At 53.2% G+C, this 22,369-nt stretch overlaps 1 protein-coding gene across 12 annotated transcripts in view; it reads left to right on the top strand.

The window, feature by feature from the left end:
- The window catches only part of DAB2IP (DAB2 interacting protein), a 191,437-nt gene extending 178,928 nt beyond the window's left edge, over positions 1-12,509 (top strand). For 10 of the 12 annotated variants that reach the window (XM_087869398.1, XM_045791026.2, XM_045791023.2 and 7 more), the window contains 3 exons: positions 3,257-3,344; positions 4,197-4,267; positions 10,091-12,509. In XM_087869398.1, coding sequence (XP_087725524.1) covers positions 3,257-3,344; positions 4,197-4,267; positions 10,091-10,241 — 310 coding nt within the window. In that variant the 3' untranslated portion in view covers positions 10,242-12,509. Of the gene's footprint in view, positions 1-3,256; positions 3,345-4,196; positions 7,313-10,090 lie in introns of those variants that run through there. The other 2 variants (XM_045791028.2, XM_045791024.2) reach the window with 2 other exon arrangements.
- The last annotated feature ends 9,860 nt before the right edge of the window (positions 12,510-22,369 follow it).

Genomic DNA, 22,369 nt, shown 5'->3' with positions numbered 1-22,369 from the left:
TCTTGTTTTTGCTTTATGTACACTGAAACTATGCATCCGCATCTAGGATTGTTACGTGCTGGTGATGAACTAACCTCTTTATTATTATCAAATCACCTTCTTTATCCCGCATAATATTCTTTGCTCTGAAATCTACTTTGTTTGATGTTGATTACAGGTGTCCCAACTTTATTTTGATTAGTATTAGCCAGGTAGGTCCTTTCCTATCCTTACACTTTTAACCTATCTGTGTCTTTCTATATAAATGAGTTTCTTTTATAGACACCTTGTTGTCGGTTCTTGCTTTTTATCTAATCTGGCAGTTTCTGCCTTTTAACTGGAGTGTTTAGACCATTTACATTTAATGTAGTTATCAATATAATTATGTTTAAATCTCTTATCTTGCTGCTGTTTTCTATTCGTACCATCTGTTCCCTTTTTTCCTGTACTCTTTTGGACTGAGCATTTTTATGATTGCACTTTATCTCTTTTATTGGCTTATTAGCTGTATCTCTGTTGTCACTTTAGGTTAAGAGTTGGAAGCTTCCCCTAAAGGGACAGATATTAAATACTTTAGGCTTTGCAGGCCATTTGGCCTCTTTTAAGTGTTCAACTCTGCTGTTTTAGCAGAACTATGTGTGTGGTGTGGCTATTGACAGAAACAGGCAGTGGGCCCACTTGGGCCCTCACTGTCAGGCTGTAATAGTAGGGATTCTGTCATTACTTTTGTTCCTTTGTACTTACAATATCTTTATTCTCTGACTGTTTTTAAGATTTTTTTTGTAATCACTGATTGCCAATAATTTGATTATGATGATCCTTGGCGTGGTTTTCTTCAAGTTTCTCAGGTTTGAGCTCTTGGATCTGTAGGTATGCCGTCCTGCCTCCCCAGTCTCTCTTCCGAGAATCCCATCACACATACGGTAGGCTGCTTCATAGTGTCCCACATTGCACTGACGCTCTGTTGTGTCCTTCTTTTACTTTTTTTTTTTTCCTGTTGTATCTTGGATAATTTCTGTTCCTATGTCTGCAAGATGAATAATCATTTCTTCTTCAGTGTCTAATCTGCTATTAATCCTACCTAGTACTTTTTTCATTTCATTTCAGATATTATATTTTTCACCTTCAGACTTTCAGCTTGGATTAAATTCTGTCCATTTCTCTTCTCATCATGCTTATGCTTTCTTCTGTTTTCTCAAACATGTGGCATATGTTTACAATAGTTGCTTCAAAAGTGTCTACTGATTCCGTCATCTGTGACGTTTCTGAGGGTTTTTTGTTTGTTTGTTTTTGTTTTTTTAATTTTCATTGGTTATCAGTTCTGTTTTTCTACTTCTCTTATGTTTGGTGATTTTTGGTTGGATGCCAGACATTGTGACTTTTATGTAGGTGCGGGATGTTTTGTGTTCTTTTAAATATTTTTGAGGCTTTGTTCTGGGACACGATGAGGTTATTTGGAATGAGTTTGATTCTTCAGAGGCTTACGTTTAAGCTTGGTTGGGGTGAGTCTGAACAGCCTTTAATCCAGCCTAATCTGGCTCCACTGCCGAGGCAATTTCTTTCTGGGGATTCTGCTTTATGTCTCTGTGTTAGTATGTCTTTCCACTCTGCCAGGTAGGGTATAAGCTCTACCTGGAGTTGTTTTGTTTTCATGTTTCAGTGGTTCCTGCCCCAGCCTGGTGTGTTCTCACAGGCCTGCAGACCCGTCCCCAGCCAAAGACTCAAAGGGAACTTTCAGGAGATACGTGGAGTTCTCTCTGTGTCTTCCTCTCCTCGGGCACTGCTTCCCTGGGTCTCCTCAACTCCATGACGTTACTGCCCTTCTTCGGTTTGGCCTGGACACTCCAGGCAGTGAGCAGGTCTCAGCTTGTGTGTTCCCTTTTCTTAGGACACACTGCCTGTTGTTCAGTGTCAGGAAACCATTTTTTCATATATTTCATTTGGTTTTCTAGTTTCTTATTGTCATTGTTTGATGGCAGGAAGGTAAATCTGGTCTCTGTTTTCCCACCAACCGGAAGCACAAGTCTCTCTCCCCTAGTGTGATTTCCTTTTGGATCGACACCATCCAATGCCCCTCTGCTCCCTGGTCCTCCCTCTCCACTTCTTACAGGCTTTACTCAATGTCTGATCTTCCTGTGACAAGGAACCCCCCCTTGGCGTGGCCCCTCCCCCCTTCCTCCTGACCAGTGCCCTCTGACTGCTGATCCCATTGAATTCTCACAAGGGCCCTGTGGCTACTTGCCATAGCACCGTTGACCTCCCCATGCACCTTCAGTGTCAGGGGCTCAGTACCCACCCAGGGGTTAGGGGACTGCCCTGCTGGCCTGGAGAAGTTGTGCAGTGATGGGCATGAAGCCTTGGGAGCAGGCGAGCTTGCCTGAGAAGAGTGTGGAAAACAAGAACAACAGGCTGGGACAGACCCCCGCGGAGCCCTGACATGCTGGGGGCAGGCAAGACAGGCCTCTGCGGAGAGGTGGCCTGCCAGCTAGGAGGCAAGCCCAGAGAGTGTGGGGTCCAGAAACTAATGGAAGAGCATCAGAAGGGTGGGTATGAGCTGCTGTGATTGACAGGTGCATGAAGGACCCGCGAGGTAAGGCCAGGAGGGATTTCGGGGAAGGAGCAGCTGGTGACAGATACACACATGCTTTAGCTCTGAGCTTCTGCCGACGGTGTTCCTCCCGTCTTCCTTAATCATGACGGCATCTTCAGACCTTGCCCACCCCACCTTCTAGGACAGTTACCTACCTTCCTGTTCTCTGTTCCCATGGCCTCCCATGCAGGGTATGGCCACTGTCTGCCTGTCTAGATCCCGTTGCCTGGTAACTTTTTGAGTGATGGAGATCTCTACTTATTTATGTCGCTACGTCCAGTGCCGGGCGCATCATGGCATCGCCCTGGTGAATGCCGAGTGGGTGGAGAAAGCCATAGAGCTCTTCGGGGTTTCACCCTCCCGCTCATGCCACAAATCTTCTGACGTTACACCCCCTGCCTTGTTCTGGGAGGTGGTGAAGATCTAACTCCCACCCACCTTGGCTCCTGGAAGAACATCAGGAAATGGGCAGCTCCAAGGGCTTCTGGGGGATTTGGGAACAGAGTCTGGAGCAGGCGAAGTATAAGGAAGAAGCAGATCTCATGCCAGTGGTTGGAGCCCAGGTGGAGGGGCTCTCCTAGTATGTGCCCTCTGTGCAGGTGTGATGGCTTCTTCCCACACGCCCCACCCCACCTCCTCAGCTGCTTCCTCAAGTGCCAGCTTGACTGTCCTTGTGTCTGGTCACAGGTTGATGTCAGTGGAGGAGGAGCTGAAGAAGGACCATGCTGAGATGCAAGCAGCTGTAGACTCCAAACAGAAGATCATTGATGCCCAGGTGGGTTCTGGCCCTTTGGTCACCCCTAGGTGTTAAAGGACCTGGGGTAAGGAGGGGGGTGACTTTGACATCTCTAAATCCTCAGTCATACCCCCACTGTAAAAGCTGAGGAGGAATAGGAGGCCAGGATCTCTGATCTGAGAAGTCAGGCTTGGAGGTCTCAGTGGACCATAAGCTCACTAGGACAGGCTACAAAAAGGGTGGGACAACTCCTTCCCTACTCGGGCACCTTGGTGGGTACCATCTTTCACCAAGGGTACTGACCAAAGAGTGGAAGCTTTGGGGAGGGGTGACAGCAGCCTGGGCAGATGCTGTGGCTTCCCGGCTGCATTGAGAGAGGAGGCACGTAAGAGACTCTGGCCTCATTCTCCTTCCTTGCATTCCTTTCCCCTCACTCACCCAGGAATAGGTCCAGGCCTTGCTCAGATTATAAACAGCATGGACCAGCCAGGAGCTGGGACCTCTGCGTTACACACACACACACACACACACACACACACACACACACACGAGCGAGAACACACACCTTGTACCCTTGGCGCTCAGGCGGCTGGCTGATGGCCAACAGCACTAGGCTGCTGTTTGGGGAGAAGCAGTGATGTGAGAGACCCAGGAAGGCAGGCTCGAGGAGGTCTCGGCCATGGCGTTGAGGCCACCTGTTCCCACAGCCTCCTCCCCGGCCCGCCTGCGGCCCCACAACCTCAGCGCCTTTCAAGTCCCTCACACGCCGTGGACTCCCGGTCCTCCCCACGTCTCCTCCCAGCACCCCTGATGGGCACACACAGTCCCGGGGAGACCCTGTCCTGGTACGGCCCCCACTCTGGTCCCAGCTAATGCCCTCTTTGCCCCCAGGAGAAGCGCATCGCCTCCCTGGACGCCGCCAACGCCCGCCTCATGAGCGCCCTGACGCAGCTGAAAGAGAGGTACAGCATGCAGGCCCGTAACGGCGTCTCCCCCACCAACCCCACCAAATTGCAGATCACTGAGAACGGCGAGTTCCGAAACAGCAGCCATTGTTAACCTGCCCAAGGAGGGAGGACTGTGGTGGCCCGGGGCCGGCCTCAGCCTGGGGAGCCCCAGCACGGGGGCGGGAGGCCCAGGCCCCCCCCTTCCCTCCACCTGCGGTCCAGGAGGTGCCACGGAGGGAGCCTCGACAGACTGACGCAGCGGGGGCCCGCTCCCCTCTCTTCTGGCCCAAGAAGCGAGTTCGGTGCAGGCCAAAGAGACTGCACACGGTGGGGTGGGACAGCCTGGGGGGAGCAGGGGGCTGCCAAAATATGTCTCTGTTGGTTATTGAATTTGGTGTGTGTCACCTTTCTTTCTTGACCTGGCCAGGTGCATGTACCCCCCACGCCCTCCCTAGGGAGGGAGCCCCTGCAGAGGTGGAGGATTGAAGAGGTGGGGGCCCAGGCCCCTGTCCTGGGGGACTTGGCCCTCCATTCCAGGGGCTGATCGGCTGGTTGGCAGGCAGGGAGAGGGTGGGAAGGATGGAGCCGTCGGAGTTCCTGTCCTCCGCAGGGCTCCACCCTGAGCACCTGCCACTGCATGCGGCCTGTCCGGGAACCCTTCCTGGCTGTGAGGAACCGAGGTCTCCCTCCTGCACCTGTCCCCAGATTCCCCACCCCCCCTTTCTGATTTGTGTTACCAAATAGACCCAGTGAGGATCCTGGCTCGCTTTTCTGGGCCCTCATCTCCATGGGGAGGATCCAGAGCCTCCCTCACTTGCCACCTGGGCCCAGGCTGACACTCCGGGGCTCCCTAAAGCCAAAGATCTGGGCGGAGTTGGCCCAGATGGCACCGTGCCTGGTACCCGCCCTTCCCCCTGGGCCAGCGCACCAGGCCGTGGTGGCCCTGCAGGGAGGGGCCAGCTGGTGCTCACCCTGAGAGAATGGCTGATACTCCCTGATGGATGGTGAAAAGAAAGTCTAATGCCAGCAGGCCCTGAGAAGGTGGATAACTGTGATTTTTTTTCCTTTCACAGTATGCATTAGAAACAAAAGCCCGCTTGCTCGCTTGCTGGAACACAGGGGCCTTTTAAATTGAGCGTGCGCACTGCATGGGAAATAGCGGCCCTGGAGGATGTTAGACTTGCTCCCTCTCCAAGACAGCAGCGGCCTGCACCAGGCCCCGTGTGTGCGGCCGGCCTCCTCCTCACCCTTCCCGGGGCCCCGGCCGAGGACCCAGGCGCTGCAGACAGGAGAGGGGCCCGGCTGGGGCCGGTTTTCCCCAGCTCTAGGCTGTTCTGTGGCTTCTCAGCCCTCCGCGCTCCCCGCCCCTTGCGGGACAGGTGGGCAGGAGCTTGGGTCTGTCTCGGTCCCTCCCTGTTCCCACCCCCAGCCCTGGGTAATCTCCGGCGAGAGCTGGGCGTTCGCCCCGCAGCGGAGCCAGGGCAACGGAGCCGGGGCTGGGCGATTCGCAGGAGCCGCCCCCTCTGCCTCAGCCTCAGTCTCGGGGAGCTGAGACCCTCGGAAAGAGCACTGAGCCCTTCCCGCCCCTGGGGCCGGTGGCCTGCTGCTGCGGGGGGCCGAGGTCACCACAGAGCCCACTGGGTCGGGGAGTGCGGGAAGGGTCGCCCAGACCACGTAGCACCCCATCCTGGCCCATTCCCGGGGAGGGGCTCCTAGATGCTGCCTGCAGTTCAGTGAGGCCGGAGATTGGCCGGTGAGGAGAGGGCAGCCCCCGAGGGTCACAGACCTCAGGAAGGAAGGCCATGGGGGCTGTGGCCCTGCCCCCACTCGCGGCCTCACAGGCAGGGCCCGGCCCCAATGACGTCCTCTGGTTCGGTCTCCTCCCCTCCTCCCCCCACCCCTCTCCCACCGATGCCTCGATGCCTCTAGAGCAACCTCGGACTGAGCGCCTCTTAGCAATATGGGGGAGGTTCCCGGGCCCGGCCCGGACGGCAGGGTGCAGGAGGCCCGCGCAGGGCTGGTGCTGGCGGCCCCTGGCGTGGGTTGTGAGCTCTCCGGCCGAGAGCCTTATCTACTTAGTGCAAAAACTGTAAAAGTGTACAGACTCTTCACAGATTTTTATCTGAATTGCAAGTCTGACAATTTTTGTAAATGTTCTTGGTGTTCGACTGTAATGTAACTATTTCAGCTAATGGTTGTACATAGTCCTTTAGTCCTGGGGCTGCCGAGGGCTGCCCGGGACCGCTGCTCTCCGATGGTGTGTATTTTATTTTTTATTCTAGAGAACAGTATTGGGCAGGAGGAAGAGGTTTGGGGAGTGGGTGTTGGGGACTTTCCCTACCCGCGGGATGTGCTTGCTGGCTGTGCGGCACGCGGCCTGGGCGGGCTGCTGGGGACGTGCGCCCTGACTGGACCACAAAGGGCCTCCTGTCCAGGCCACACAGGACCTGCGTCCCAGTGTTGGGCCAGTTGGCCGGGGGGCCAGAGGTGGAGGGAGTGAGGGAAGGCAGGCCCTGCTGTGGGAAGATAAGGTCCCAGGTCCCCGGGGCCCCAGGCCCGGACTGCTGGCGACAGCTCTCCTGCTCCCCTGTCAACACAGAGAGGCCTGACTTTTTGCTTAACTTATGTTGAGGGTGAAGGAAACTGCCAAACTTCCTATAAGTGAAGACTTTTCCAACTGCCCAGAGAAGGGGGGTGGGGAACCAAGGCCAGAGCTCCACACACCGCCCCCCTCACAGAGCATCTGCCCCGGGGTACGCCTCTCTCTCTGCCACCCGCCCATTTGCGGAAGGCAGGCTGTCCAGGGAAACAGCCCCTCTTTTCTACACCTTCGGCCCCAAAGCCGCCCCCAGCCCCACACCACCTCCTTGCTCCCCCTTTTGTAAGTATGTGAAAAAAAAGATGCAAACGTTGGAGTCTTGGCTGGAGCTCCTCCTTCCAGCTGCGACTTTAACCATGTAATAATGTACAGAGAAAGTTGTCGGTGTTCTAAGACGTGTGGCTGTGCAATTTCTGTACATTTGCAATTAGAAATATTAAAGATTTATTTAGCTATTTTAAGCCTGACTCGCCTCGATTCAGCTGTGTCTCGGGAGATTTTCCAGGGGTGACTCCTGAGTTGTGGGCCTATGTTGTCCTTTACCAAGGGGCAGCAGGACAGGGTTCACCCCGGTGGCAGTCGTGGACAGGGGATACCCCTAGAATGGGGGGAGTGGTGGCCTCGGCTCACCCAGTGACCTGGGACTGCCTCCGCCAGCAGGCTGAGTGGGGTCCTTCGGCCTTGGGAGTGGAGCAGGGCCTTCTTCAGGGCCCTTCCCATCAGATAAGCTCCAAAGGGAGCTCTTGGGGTCCCCCAGCCCCGGGGGGATGGTGTGGCTCTCGCACTTCCTGCAGCAGGCACCATCTTCTGCCAGGCTCTGCGTCAAATGCCTTCCAGTCTCTAAAATCTGGCTCCGGGGTAGGGGCGAGAGTTCGGTCTCTGTCACCAGCAGGTCAAGGCTGAGGGGGCCAAACCAAGCTTCAAATGCCTGGGAGACCCCAACTCCTGGGGTCTCACGAGTCAGACCCATTTGCAAGCCCCCCCCCCCCAGGGCCTCTGGAACAAAGCAGCTCCCCAACCCCTTTGGCTGCTCCCATGCACGGGGGCCTTGCAGCCGGGGGTCGACTCAGCAGGAGCCAGCACCGCCCAGTAACCCTAAGGGGGCCGTCCTGTTGATACAGAGCTGAGAGGGGGCACGTCCAGACTTCAGTCCAGCGCCTCAGAAGGGACACAGGCACAGGGCCCAGATACGACAGGGGGCAGGGATGTGTCTCATCAGATCCCCGATGGAGACCTCCGTCTGTCACTTGCACATGCATCTCTGGCTCCTGCCAGGGACTCGGACCCCTGCTGTCCAGCATTCCCAGAGAGAGAGCCCAGGGGAAGGCCTGTGCTTGTCCTTGGAGACGATGGGAGGGCTGGTTCGAGAGCAGCGTGGCACAATGTAGGACAGACACACATCACTGTCCACCGCACCAGCCTGCCCGTGTTCCTCTCAGCCCTGGGGTGCCTCCAAACCCAGGGGGTTCCGGTGGGGGAGAGGCTGCCTCGTGCTCCCCAAACCCATGCTGCTCACAGCTCGGCCACAAGGAAACGGTAGCCCCCTCCCCTGCCCCGCACCTTCACCTGCCTGCCTAGCGCCCCTCCGACTTTGCCCCTCCTACCCTCAGCCGGGTCACCACAGCCCCCCGGCCTCTGACTCTCAGCCTCTAGTCTCCCGTGAGGACCCCGTCCCTGTATCCACCCCTCCCCGTAGTCTACATGAGTCCTCCGGCCTTAGACCCCCTTCCTTCCTGGGCGTCTTTGCTGCGTCTTTGCTGCCTTCCCCACCCAGCGTAAGCCCTGTGGTCTCCTTCCTTGGCCCCCTTTTGACAATATTCTTTGATCACATCAGCCCTGAGTCTACCCACGGCCTTTGCTCTCTGGGTGACTGCGCACAGCAGAAGAAAACACCCCCCTTCGCACCGAGCCCCTGTGGGTTCCTGTGTCGCTCCCTTGTTCGCTGTGGGTTAGCCAGCCTTGCGCCTCCTCCCATCTCCCAGCCCGACGCCCTGCCTGCCCAGAGGGCCGTCCTCCTGCCCCACTGGGACAAGGCTCCCCTGTTGACCCTCCGACCTTCCCGGGCTCACTCCCAGCGCTCACAGCCCGCAGCCCCAGCCTTCCTTCCCGAGGCAGCCCCTGGCCAGGGCCCTACTCTCACCCTTGCTGCCTTCCCCACGCCTAAAACTGCAGCCCCGGGGCTCTTTCCCACAGCCCCGGAGCTGCTCACCTGCTCCGGGCTGGGTTTTCTCGCCTCCAGCCAACCTTCTTTAAGGTGTGCTGCCCAGGGGACCCCATCTCCACCTCCTCACCTCCTCTCTTCCTCCAGCCCAGCATCACCCGGCTTCACCTCCCGCACCTCTAGCACCTCGTTGCCAAACCCATGCCCCCCTCCCCCAGCTTCCGCACCTCTGTCCTTGGTCCTCAAGGTCAAGGACCACCATCCCTCTGCTGCGCAGCGCCACGTAAACACCATAGGACGCAAGGAAGTGGCTATGATACGAGCCAGAAAGCACGTTGGCAGAGGGCACCTGCAACAAAGCACGAAAGCCGTGAACCTCCGTGTGTGCGTTAAGGAGTATCAGAGGAAGCAAAAACTGGAAACGCGAAGGAAGAAATCAGCAGAAATACAATTACCTTTGAGACGAACACACCACCGCTATTAGTTTATTACAGATCAAGGAGACAATAAGAACCCCAAGGCTTTTAATAATTGATAATGTTTAATAAGCAGGGATACCTTGCTCTTGCCCTGGAGAGCCTACCTTTTTTCTGAGCATGCTTGGAACATTACCCACAGTCGACTATATATTGAGACATGAGATCCTCAGAAAGTTGCCCAAAGACACAGCTGGAGCCGCATTCTGTGCCTTGAAGCAATAAAACTAGAAATCACTAATAAATGTTTAATCAGGAAAAAGAAAAAGCTACCATCGGGAAGTTCAAAAAAATAAATATTGAATCAATAGAATTAGATTTTTAAAGAAATGTCTTCTCGGGGCGCCTGGGTGGCACAGCAGTTAAGCGTCTGCCTTCAGCTCAGGGCATGATCCCGCGTTGTGGGATCGAGCCCCACATCGGGTTCCTCCCTGTGAGCCTGCTTCTTCCTCTACCACTCCCTCTGCTTGTGTTCCCTCTCTCACTGGCTGTCTCTCTCTCTGTCGAATAAATAAATAAAATCTTAAAAAAAAAAAAAAAGAAATGTCTTCTCATTAAATAAAGCATATTGACCGCACACATTTCTCTCTTTAACTCCCCAGACACTGCCAGCCTGATGGAGAAGGACTGGAAAGACTATCAGCGCTGAATGTGGGAGGAGACCCCAGTAAACAGGAGAATTGGAAGAGCCTTGGCAGTTGGGAGCTGAGGAGGGGGACAGACAAACGGGGTACGCTGAGCCGCCCCACCTGAGAGGCTCGGGAGTGGGAGGTTCCAGCGTGATGGGGTTAAGCCAGGGCACCAGGTGGGGGAAACAGGAGAACCAGACCCCAGCCTCCTCCCCTGCCCTGCAGAGCCAGGAAATTTCTCTTTATCGTCTCATCTCCTTGGAAGGAACTGGACATTTATTCTCTGGAGGAATCAAACCAGGTATGCTCCAGCCCTGGGGACAGCAGGCAGAGCAGAGGGCTCTGTGAGGTGTAGGTCTGCGAGCAGGTGGCTGGGTAAAGTGAGCTTGTGCCCCCAGTAGTGCTTGCCCCGCAGGGGCCTGCACTGCTCGCAGAATGCCCGGAGCCCTACCCCAAGGCAGCCGACTGGAACATTCTTTGGAAAACTGGCTTTGGAGAAAAGACCTCCAGATGCTTCCCCAATGCAAAGATTGCATCGTGGTCCCAGCATCCCATAATGACACCCAGCGATCAACATGTCCTGTGGGGGTGCACATGTGCAGCGTGGACAGCAGGGAACCCCACCCCCCACGCCCCAGACAGTGAGGAAAGCTTCCAGTGAGTAAAAAGAACTAGATATGAATTTCTCTGGGCCTTTGTTTCAATGTGGCAATAAAGGCCCCCCATTTGTGAATGTAACAGCTCAAGAAAAAAGGAAGGAAAGAAGGGAGGGAAGGAGGAAGGAAGGGAGGAGAAGAAAAGAAACAAAGCTTCTAATGTGAAAGAGAGACTAAACCAGTCAGCCCAAGAAAGGAAACAGGAAATAGAGAAAATGCAGGAAAGAGAAGGTCATTTAAAAAAAAAAATAATAACCCCAAACTGTAATATCATCATGGAGCTAAAACAAGAACAGGGTATCATGAAAAAGAAACCAAGATCAAGAAAGAACTATTAGTTTCTTTTTTTGTTTTTTAGATTTTAACATTTTATTTTTATTTATTTTTAATTTTTTTTTGAAGATTTTATTTATTTATTTGACAGCGTACAAGCATGGGGAGTGGCAGGCAGAGGGAGAGGGAGAAGCAGACTGCCCCCTGAGCAGGGAGCCTGATGCAGGGCTCGATGCCAGGACCCTGGGATTGTGACCTGAGCCGAAGGTAGACGCTTAACTGACTGAGCCACCCAGGCTTCTGGAACAATATATTAGATTCTTTACAAAAACAGAATATGCAGTAGAAGCGATGGAATACAAAGTGGAGGTATTCTTCCAGAAAGTACAACAAAATACACAAGCAGAGAATGGGACCGAGAGAGGAAGAAAATCTAGAAGTTCGATCCAGCCTGTCCCAACATCCGACTACAGGGAACTCCTGAAGGAGCAAAAGGAGTAGAGGCAAGGATGGAAATGAGCAAGGAATAATAAAGCAAGTTCCCCGGAGCAGAGGAAGCTGCCTGTGTCCGGGCTGAAAGAAGGCGGCACAGCAGCCGAGGACGGCCCCTTGCAGGCAGCGAGAGGCTCCCCAGCGGGGCCAGAGCCCTGCGGATCCGCTGGCTTCGGCCAGGAGCCCCGAGGAAGGAGGGGGCGGCCGAGTCCACGGGCCTAAACGAGGAGCTGCTGGGGAGCCGTGGCCCCAGACGGTGGAGACGGACTGCCGCTGCTGCGCCGTCCTGGTGGGGGGTGGTGGTGAGAGGTCCCAGTGAGAAGTGGTGACGTCACAGGAAGACCCGTCAGCACCGTCTAGCCACAGTCAAGACTGGCGAATGCCCTGCAGGCCTGTACAATCGTCGGCAGCGGGGTTGCCTCTTTCCTGCCCCAAATCGACAAGTCAGTGTGGAACTTCCCACGCAGCAGGCATCCGTAAAGAGCAGACAGCAAGGCAAATGAAATGCATACCCCCTGGTGATGGAAGAGTCCTGGGGCCAGGCCTCCTAGACAGTACTCCAGGGGCGCCTGGGCGGCCCCGTTTGTCGGGTGTCCCGCTCAATTTCTGCTCAGGTCGGGGTTGAGCCCCATGTGCCCTGGCCTTGAGCATGGAGCCTGCTTGAGTCCCTCTCCCCCGTGCCTGGGTGGTTCAGTGCTCATGATCTGGGGGTTCTGGATGGAGTCCCGCATCAGGCTCCCTGCTCAGTGGGCAGCCTTCTTTTCTCTCTGCCACTCCCCCTGCAACTCATGTGCTCTCTCTCTCACAAAAATAAATACATAAAAATACTTAAAAAAGAAAGTCTCCCTTCCCCTCCTTCTGCCCCTCTCCCACTCATGCATGCACGTGGGCTCTCTCTCTCTCTCTGTCTCTCTCTAAAGAAGAAAGAAAAAAAAGAATAAAAGTTAAAAAAAAAAACACCCAAACCCCAATACTCTAAGGGACACTGGAATGACAAGCTGGCCTCTTCTGCCTTAATTCCAAAGTTGGATGATTTTTCTGCATATTCCCTGACAATGTGACGCTCAAAGGCCCCGTGACCGGGCAGGCAGTGTGAGTGACCGACGCGGGCCCACCTGGGATGACTGTCAGCCCGAGCATCAGGTGGGGCCCGGGGTGAACTGGAGAGCACATGCCCTTTCTGCACCTGCAGGGACCACAGCCACGGATTTACATACCCGTGGCTTTTCTCGCTAACCCCCACGGTTTTACCCCCAGCTCCACTTCTCTCTGCGCCCCACGTTCACAGGGCCACGTGCCCACTTAGCATCGCCCGCTTGGCATCAGGTTCCGTGTGTCCAAAATGGAGCTCTGGACTTTTCCACCCCGTTGCTGACGCCAGGAGCCAGACATGACTTCTTGATGCTCGTGCATGAAAAAGGACGGATGGATCTGGAATGGTGGTCACGATATACTGCGTGCAGACGGCAGGAAGTAGAACCGCACGCCCCCAAGCCTTTCAAGGAAAACAAATTACACAGTGAGTGACACGGCTGAGCCATAGAAGCAAACGTGCTCCTATCCAGTGATGACTTCCTCTGACGAAGGGGGCTCAGCAGGATGGGACAGGAGGACGGGCGCTTTCGACTCCATACTCCTACTATTGTGTCAATATTTTGCAACCGGTCCTCATTGCTTGTTTTGACCTGGAGCCATTTAAGAACAAGGAAAACATATCCATGTAATAAAAGGCTGTACAGCCGTTAAATCCACAGAATGACAAGGGATGATGAGAGCTGTTAATACTCTATTAGGTGTAAAAGCTGATAACAGGACCGTGTGTCCAGGAGGATTGGAGTTTGGTTTTTAAAATCTATTTGCAAAAGCAAATCTGGATTAAGAGACAGTGGAGGGTAAGTCAGGGCTTGAGCCTGAGTGTGAGGGATGCTGGGCTTCCGTCTTAGTGTCTGCGGTGAGCCGTGTGAGCCTGGGGGACTTGGGGCAAATGCGCTCGGTCTCGATGGCCCCGACTCGGAAGTGGGGCCGACCGTCTCTGTAACTGTCTGCAGAGATGCTGTTTGTCGCCCCGGTCCTTTCGCAGGTGCTGACGCAGAAATAAACGCTACCTGTTCTGGGAGGAATAATACCCATTCCCATAATATCTTAAGGTAAAAATTACTGTTATTAAGGACATACGCCAAGCTATTCACAAAACACGGACCACGAGGTGGAGAGGACTTGTATTTCTCCTTTTCTCTCTGTGCTTATCAGTATTTTCTGAACTTATTTTTTGCTTTTGTAATGAAAACACATTAAAAAAAAAAAAGACTACCTCAAGCCAACAGCCAGCATTAATCACCACGAAGAGTAAACCATGAGAGACCTTCCCAATGGGTAAGAAGCGAGGCTCGGATGTGGGACCCCCGCGTGTCAGGGGCGAAATGCCAGCAGTTAGCTCTAACCACTGGGCGAGAGGAGGCGGAAGGCGGGGCTGTCTTAGAATTTCACTGGAAATCAGCCCAAAATGATGACAATTCAGTCAAGTGTCTACATACGCAATAAATAGACGACATTGAAACTGCTTCTCCGGACACCCATTGGGGTCTGTGAACAGAGGGGGCCCGTGGCTTCCGGGAGAGGCAGGTGGCGGGGAAGCTCACACCAGGACTTCCCAGTGAGGTTGTCCCCCACAGTCTGGGCGGTGACCAGACCCCGGCAAGGGGAAGAGGTCCTGTCCCCAGAACACACCCCCCAGCGCACCAGCTCCTGGACTTACTCTCTGATGAACAGCGCAATTATGCGGCACTCTTTATTAAATTTGTATTAAAACATTCATGTATGCAACATAAATGTTTAAAATTTATTGCTATTTTTGTGACTCTCTTTTGGCATTTCTTTGTTTTTATATATCCTTGAAACGTCCAGAAAACAAATTAACCAGGATGTCTCGCTCTCTGAGAGGCCCAGCCGGTGAGAAACAGAAAGAATCCCTCCCCCAGAGGATAGTGGTCTGATTTTGGCCACGCGCTCCCCGTTAGCCAGTGATTCTGGGTCAGTGACAACGAGGGGGCCGGGAGCCCCACTCACCTGGGGGACAGGATCCCTGGGGAAGGCTGGGTAGGGTTCCCAGGGGGCCCACACTTGGTGGTGTTCACACTTTGCTGGTACATGAAGTTGGGCTTCCTGCCCATCGGGGAATCCAGCCCTGCGGTTGGAAGGGAGGGGCTCTCCCTGTGATTCTGATTTAGCTCTCTGGGGAATCCTGGACTGCTTTTCTTTTAAAATGTTTCTAGATTTTACCTTTAGTGATGAAAGTAACAAATGCTGGTGTTAAAAGATACGTTTTATTAAAATGAGGAAACCGTGGCTCTCACACAAATATAAAATGAACCTTATGTTTAGCATTTTTTAACTTATTAATTAATGAGGAAACCTGCCAGTTGTCACAACCCACTCGGAGAATTTAAAGAGCCACATTTATCTAGGAAATCACAAATGCTGAACAAATGTTACAAATAGATGCGAAACTAGTCTATCCACAGTGCATTCCACTGGACACGATGTATTTGTACTTCTACAAATAGGGATAAGAATCACGTGCCTTTTTTTAAAAAAAGATTTTATTTATTTATTCATGAGAGACAGAGAGAGAGAGAGAGAGAGAGGCAGAGGGAGAAGCAGGCTCCCCACAGAGTATGGAGCCCAATGTGGGGCTTGATCTCAGGACCCCAGGATCATGACCTGAGCCAGAGGCAGACGTTTAACCCACGGAGCCACCCAGGCCCCCAAATCACATGCCTTTTAATCAGGGTTTTGCGATTCACGGAGCTGTAAAGTAACTCAAGGACAATGAAAAGCAGTTTCTGGGGCCAGGAGCCCCGGTAATCCTTGTTCCCTATTTTGAAAATCTTTCACAAATTTTCCTGACACCTGTGAAAAACAACGAACAGAAACATATAAAGTTAAAAGATTCCCTCCTTCACAAATCCCCTTCTCTCTGGAAATCTTTTGTGAACGGTTGATCGAGGTCTCTGATGGATTTTACTCCTGCGCATACAAACTAACATTTTTTTAAAAGATTTTATTTATTTATTCGACAGAGATAGAGACAGCCGACGAGAGAGGGAACACAAGCAGGGGGAGTGGGAGAGGAAGAAGCAGGCTCATAGCGGAGAAGCCTGATGTGGGGCTCGATCCCATAACGCCGGGATCATGTCCTGAGCCGAAGGCAGACGCCCAACCGCTGTGCCACCCAGGCGCCCCACAAACTAACATTTTTAAGACAAAAATGCAATCACGCTACCTACCGATGGACGGTTTGCTTTTCTCACGCGTCAGTATATCATGGACACCGATTCACAACAGATGTAATTCTTTTATTAAGCTGTCCCTGTCTGCCTGCCTTCCTTCCTTCCTTCCTTCCTTCTCTCTTTTCTTTCTTTTCGCTTTTTAATGATTATGCTTGCACATTATCTATAATTTCAAGCCCCAGCATCTGCAGTTCTTTTTTTTTTTTTTTAAACCTTCCGATCTGGAAAGAATTCACACTTACAGTGAATTTGCTAAAATCAACAGTGCAAAGAACACTCAGATTCTCCTATTAACGCTGTTACCCCATTTGCCTTATCATTTGGTCTCTTTCTCCTCCCCCCACGCCCCCACGATGTTTTTTCTGAACTCTTTGAAGATAAGTGACATACGTCATGGTCCTTTACCCCTAAGAACGTCAGCATGCATTCACTAAGATTAGAAATTCTCTGTTGTGTAATCACAGGATAGTTACCAACCCCAGTCAATTTCACGTTGGTCCAAGCTGGAATCCGACATCACATTCCCATCTTCTCTGTTGAACCAGCAATGTTCTTTTACAGTATTTTTCTGTCCAGCACAGGATCCAGTCGAGGTCAGAGACTGCATTTAGGGGTCGCGTCTCTTCAACCTCTGTTAATCTGGAATATTTCTATGGCTTTTCTCTATCTTACGGCATTGAGTTTTGGAAGATTGCAGCCAACGATTGCCCCTCCCCCTTTCTTTAATAGAAATATAATGTTGCAATTTGTCTGATGTTTCCTTGTGACTAGTTTCTGGTTATTCATTCTGGGCCAAAATACTGCAGGGAGCATATTGTGTCCTTCTCAGCGTAACCCATCTGAGGGCACACGGTACTCATCTGTCCCTCGCTGGTGATGTTAATTTCGACCATCTGATCAAAGTGTGGTCCTATTTCTCCATCGTGTAATTCCTGTTGTTGTTTTTTTTCCTGTCTTGGTTGCAACTAATAAGTGGTCTATGGGAAGACATTTTGAGACCATGCAAACATCCTGCTATTCCTCAGAATGTCCCCCTCGATTTAGCAACCATTAATGATTCTTGATGGATTCAGCCTTTACTAGCATGGTGGCAAAAGATGATTTTCTAATTCTAGCACCCTCTTCCCTTACCAGTTGACTCTCAGAATTTTGCTGCTAACAAGGAGTTCCCTTCTCCTCGGGTATTTATTTATTATCAGTATCTGCACACACAGAGTCCTATTTTTAGGGTTTATAATTCATTACTTAATTATTTTGGCGCTCAAACTGTCCCAGATTTGGCCACAGGGAGCCCCTTCGCACAGGGGCCCACGTCCTGGTGACACCGTCAATGTCTTTTCTGACCGTTTCCTAATTGCTAGCATCATAAGAGGTGCAGGTTTACCTTGTACCTACTCCGCTTCCTCCAGCGACGGAGTAAGCCTGGGGGCTGGAATTACAGACTGAGATCTGAGCGCTACTAGAACCTTTTCAGCAGGCAGAACCAGGAAACAGATGAATAAATGTGATTCTGTGTGCGTGTATAAATATGTGTGTATGTATACACATACACTTACAGTGAAAATATACATTCATCGTGGGCACACAGACATACCTATTCGCCTTTCAGGTGTCAGGAGTTGGCACGTATGCCTGTGATTTCATGGAATCTGGAGTTTAGCAGGTGCCCTGGGGGCTCCCGCATCCGGCAGGCAGGCTGAGCAGAAGAGAAAGACACCTGCAGGAGGGAGGCAGGGCTGCTCCTCATCCCGGCCCCCCAGTGGGAGGGGGGCACAGGCAAGGACCACGTGGAGGGACTGGCTGAGCCTGCCACCCTGGAATGCAGATTCTCAGGGAGATTCCCTCGCAGACTGTCCTCTCCCCAGGGCAAGGGCGAGTCCTGCATTGCTCCCACAGTGCCCCAAGCCTTAGCGTGTCAGGTTTGAGCAAGCGCTGCAGCCGTCCGGGATGAGCGCTCAGGTAATTCATGTAATGCTTCATCGATCCCCAGCAGTGTGCCGCCAAGGGGTAGGAGCAGCTCGGAGACAAAAACTTGGGGGTAAAGAGTATCATGCCAAGAGCAAAACCCAGAACGCGTGTGCTTGGAAGTCAAAGTCATGCTTCATCCCAGAATATTGGCTTCGAGTGTTATCCAGGAATATTGCAAAAGACAAATAACTGGAAATTTGAAAAATTAAACAATTATCCCAGCAGAAAAACAGGCAAAGATATGAAATAGCAAGTTGCAAAGAAGGAATACAAATGGCAATAAATGAGGATATGGAATATGGGATCGATCTAATGATTCACGAAAAGCAAATGGGTGTGATACTGAAATATCTATTTTTTTCTTTTGCCCAGAGATGGTTAGGTAACTAACAAAAAAAAGGAATCAAACCACGTAGAAAAAAATATATGATATATTAAAGAAAAGACGTCCTGGCATTCCCTCTGCCGTACATGCATCGAATTGTCCGTGTGGATTTTTCTTCTCCATTATTAGGCTCTGGAGTCCACATTTATTCAAGTGTGTATAATTAGCACCTGACATAGTGCTGGGCACAGAGTAGGTTCAAAAAAGGAAGAGTCCTATTTCTTGACCACAGGGCAACGGAAGTAGGAATTAATGACAAAGGTTTATGGGGATGTAATGTACAACATGGGGAATATAGTCAATAATATTGTAATAACTTTGTATGGTGACAGATGGCAACTAGCCTTATCCAGGGGATCATTTCATATTGTCTAAAAATATCGAATCGCTGTGATGTACACCCGAGACTAATAGGATCGTGTATGTCAATTATCCTCCAATAAAAAGCAAAGTTTATCTGCTGCTTCAAAATCAAAAATGGACGTAGAGGTGTGTATGTGACTATGTGTGTGTGTGTGAGTATCGGGTATATCGGCTGTGAGGGCTGTGCCGTGTGTCGCTGCGGGCTAAGTGTATCGCACACGCTGGGACGGGAGCGGGTATCTGCGGGTGTGTCTCCATGTGTGGCTCTGTCCAGGTGTGGCTGGCACGCCCACGTGGCTGTGTCCCCCATCTTAGCCGGTGCAGAGCTGTGGCCTGTGTTTGGCAGGTGCTGAAGGCAGCAGCCCAGGCCCTCGGGCCCCTGGAGGTGCGGCACAGGCATGCATACTGGACTACAGCCAGGTTGTGAGCTCGGGGGGCTGAGCCCCTGGCCGGCCTGCCTCTAGGTCCTTCTATGGTAGGGGCGAGGGCCAGGGAAGCCAGGGACAGGGCGACGAGCCAACAGACCCAGGGCAGTGGGCAGAGGGCAAGACGGAGGACAGCACGATGCCTGGAGATCATCTCCCTGGGAGCAGCACCCAAGTTCAGCCCCCAGCGCCCCGTGCCTGCCCCCCCCATGCTCCCCTGAATGTCGGACCCTCTTGTTTTCAACCTTGTAGATAAGGAGTGAGTTCCGGACCCTCCCCCACCTGCTTCTCGGGGTGGCGGGGGGGGGGGGGGAGTTTGGAAAACGGGTCCTGGCAAGAGGAGGGGGCTCGTGTTCATGATGGGAAATAAGCAGCACACTTGCGTTCCAGATTTCAGAGCAGCACGGGGTCTCGCGGGCTCTGCGGGCCGTGGAATTCAATATGATATGCTTCAGCCTGTCAGCTAATGGGCTGCTGCTGGATGCCACGTGACCCAACCTTCCTGGGGACAGTAAACGATGCTGAAAAGTGGTCCAGATTTATTTACTGGGACCATGCATGTTCCCGCCTGGGGGTGAGCGGGGAGAGGACGGGTCCTTGTGAGCAGGTGGGAAGAGCCGGGGTTTCCACGCAGCCCCAGGGCCTGGGCAGACAGCCTGTGGCCTCCCTCCTGGCCCTGCAGCGGGGTCTGGCCCAGCCCGGGGTGGTCACCGGCTCCCCCAGGTGACACCCCAGCCCTCGACTTAGCGTGTCAGTTTCCCTGTGTGTTAAATCCTTCATTCGTTCAGCATTTCCTCTCCCACCTGTTGTTCATTCATTCATTCCCAGAACATGCCACCTGCTGTGTGCTGAGCTGTGTGCTGGGACATGCCAACAGGTTGGCCCAGGCCCTGCCCTCTCAGAGGGACGTAAGGCAGCCATTAAGCACCTGCCATGGGAGGTCCCACCCGTGTTGCCTCCTACAAGCTTCGTGGAGTCTGTGCCCCGTGTCTCCAGAGCCACGGCCAGGTTACAGCCGCCGTCCCCTTTGCCTGGACACCGGCCTCCCTCCCAGCCAGCCTCTCGCACTCATACACCACCCACCAAATTCAACCCTTGCTTATTTGAAAATACAAGCCCATCTGAACACTCTTCGGTGGCAAAGAAGACATCTTCAATGGGCCAGCAGAGGCTGCAGGGCCTGGCCTCCCCCTGCCAGGCTCGCCCTGCCTCATCCTCCTCGCCCCTGCTTCTCCCCCTGCCCAGCCATCTGTATTTAGCTCCCTCCTGTCCTGCCCTTCACAGCAGGCAGGCTGCTTCGTCTGGTTTTGCTCCTGTGGCCACTGTGTCCCCAGGGCCCGGCCTGTGTCAGCTCACAGAAAGTCCTCAGCGGCCACCGAGTAGAGGCAGGAAGGAAAGGGAGCAGAGAGACTTGGCCTCTGACGGCTGAGCAGGCCCAGTGGGGCTGCCGGAGGCACAGACACCGTGAGCTGCAGGGCACAGGGGCCAGAGGGGCTCCAGGGGCCAGGCAGGGACCATGGAGGAAAGTGCAGCTGGGAGGACCCGTATCCGACTTCTGTTTTTGAAGGTTCCCCAGGACGCAGGGGGAGGACTGATGGCAGACGGAGGGCAGAGCTGCAGGGGGCCCTGCAGGCGCCCAGGGGGTGACGGAGGCAGGGCTGGGGGCACAGCCCCCATCAGAGCAGGGACTGGCAGGAGAGCTGGCCTGGACGGGGCCCTGAGCAGGTGTTTGGGGTCTGGGGAGAAGGAGCTGCTGGAGCACCTGCGGCCCACCCACCGGCCACGACAGACCAGAAGGGTCCCTGACGCCCCACCTCCTCCCCTGTGCCCAGCTGGCGCCTCCTGCGTCCACCTACGATGCCCCTTTGGGGAAACTAGGGGAGGGAGGAGAACGTGCTTCCTGAATGGGCCTTTATTTATTATCTGAAAAGAGCACTAGACCTACTAAATGAAAGGCCTTCACTGCAGACGCAGGGCAGACTATAATTACCTTGGAAGAACCGGTCGCTGCATTTTTTTTTTAAATTTGCATTTTGCAAAGTGTTTAATGGATATTTATGCAAAAGAACAACCTATTGGGTAGACGCACGACTTCACAGTAGGCTGAAAGGCTGAGGAGGTCCTGGGCCTGCACCCCGCTTCATGCCCCCCAAGTCCGGCAGTCAGAGACTGCCTTTGTTCATTCATTCGCTCATGCATTCATTCCACACACATTTCCTCCTCTGGGCCCTGGCTGGCCGTGGAATTCAGACGTCAGCGAGCACAGCGCTGCCCTAGAGAGAGATTCACATTGACCTGGGTTAAAGGGGTAAAGGGAGGGTGTGGGGCCCCAGGGGAGGGTGAGCCCACCCGCCACGGAGGCGGCGACCATCAGCACCTGGAGGAGGAAGCTCCCCAGGCCCACAGGGGAGGAAGGGCACAGGGGCAGAAGGAAGAGCACGGATGAAGCCAGGGAGGAATGGAAGTGCACAGGGCGTGTGGGGAATGGCAAAAATCTGGTGAATGCTGAGGTCAGGTAGGTACAGGGTAGCGGCTCTCAGGCAGCCCCCTTGTTTGCCTGTAGGGGGCGCCCTGGGTTCCCCTTCATGTGTCCTTGCCCCCTGCGCCGTGCGCAACCTTGACTGTTGCACATGGTGGCCCTGTGGCCAGGGCTGGGGAAAGCTGGACCCCACACAGAGACCCTCCCAAACCAGGTGAAGAGTTTGAGCTGGATCCGGTGGTGGAAAGCTGTCTTCTACCTTGAGCTCGGAGGATGACGTGATCAGATTGGCATTTCAGGAAGGCCACTCTGGCAGCCTGCGGAGAATGTGTTGGAGGCAGACAGTTGGCTGCCGAAAAATGGCCCATATAGAGCACATATTTTGCAAAAATACGACAAAAGGCCAATTCTTTTCATCTGCAGCGAGATGCTACAAGTCCACAAGAAAAAGCCCAGTAGAGACACGGGCAAAGAGCATGAGCAACCAGTTCGTTGAAAAGGAAAAGGTAAAGACGACTCTCAACCTCATTCGTGATGAGAGAAACAGAAGTGAAATCTCTAATCAGGCGATCAGACAAGGCCATGATTTTCGCCCATCCATTGGCAAAGGTTGGCATTTTGATACTACGCTCTGTTGGGGAGGATGGGGGATCTGACCCTCTCACGCACTGCTGGGGGAACGGACGGAAAGTTGGTCTGGTTTCTTGGGAGGCCACTTGGACAATGTATCGATTGCGATTTAAAATGCACGTCTCCTTCGACCTGGTATTTCATCCTCTTAGGTAGAGCAGACGGGTACATAAAGACGGGCGACAAGAACAGTCCCAGCGTGCGGTAACAGAAAGCCGGGGACAGTCGGAACGCCTCACTGGGGACCAGTGCAGCAAAGCACGGTATTGTAGGGAGCTCTAGTGCGTCGTAT

Source organism: Ursus americanus, chromosome 18, assembly GCF_024610735.1.
Source record: "Ursus americanus isolate L20-20 chromosome 18, mUrsAme1.1.p, whole genome shotgun sequence".
NCBI lineage: Eukaryota > Metazoa > Chordata > Mammalia > Carnivora > Ursidae > Ursus > Ursus americanus.
The sequence above is the reverse complement of the archived record's forward strand: the minus strand, read 5'-3'. Positions and strand labels throughout refer to the sequence as shown.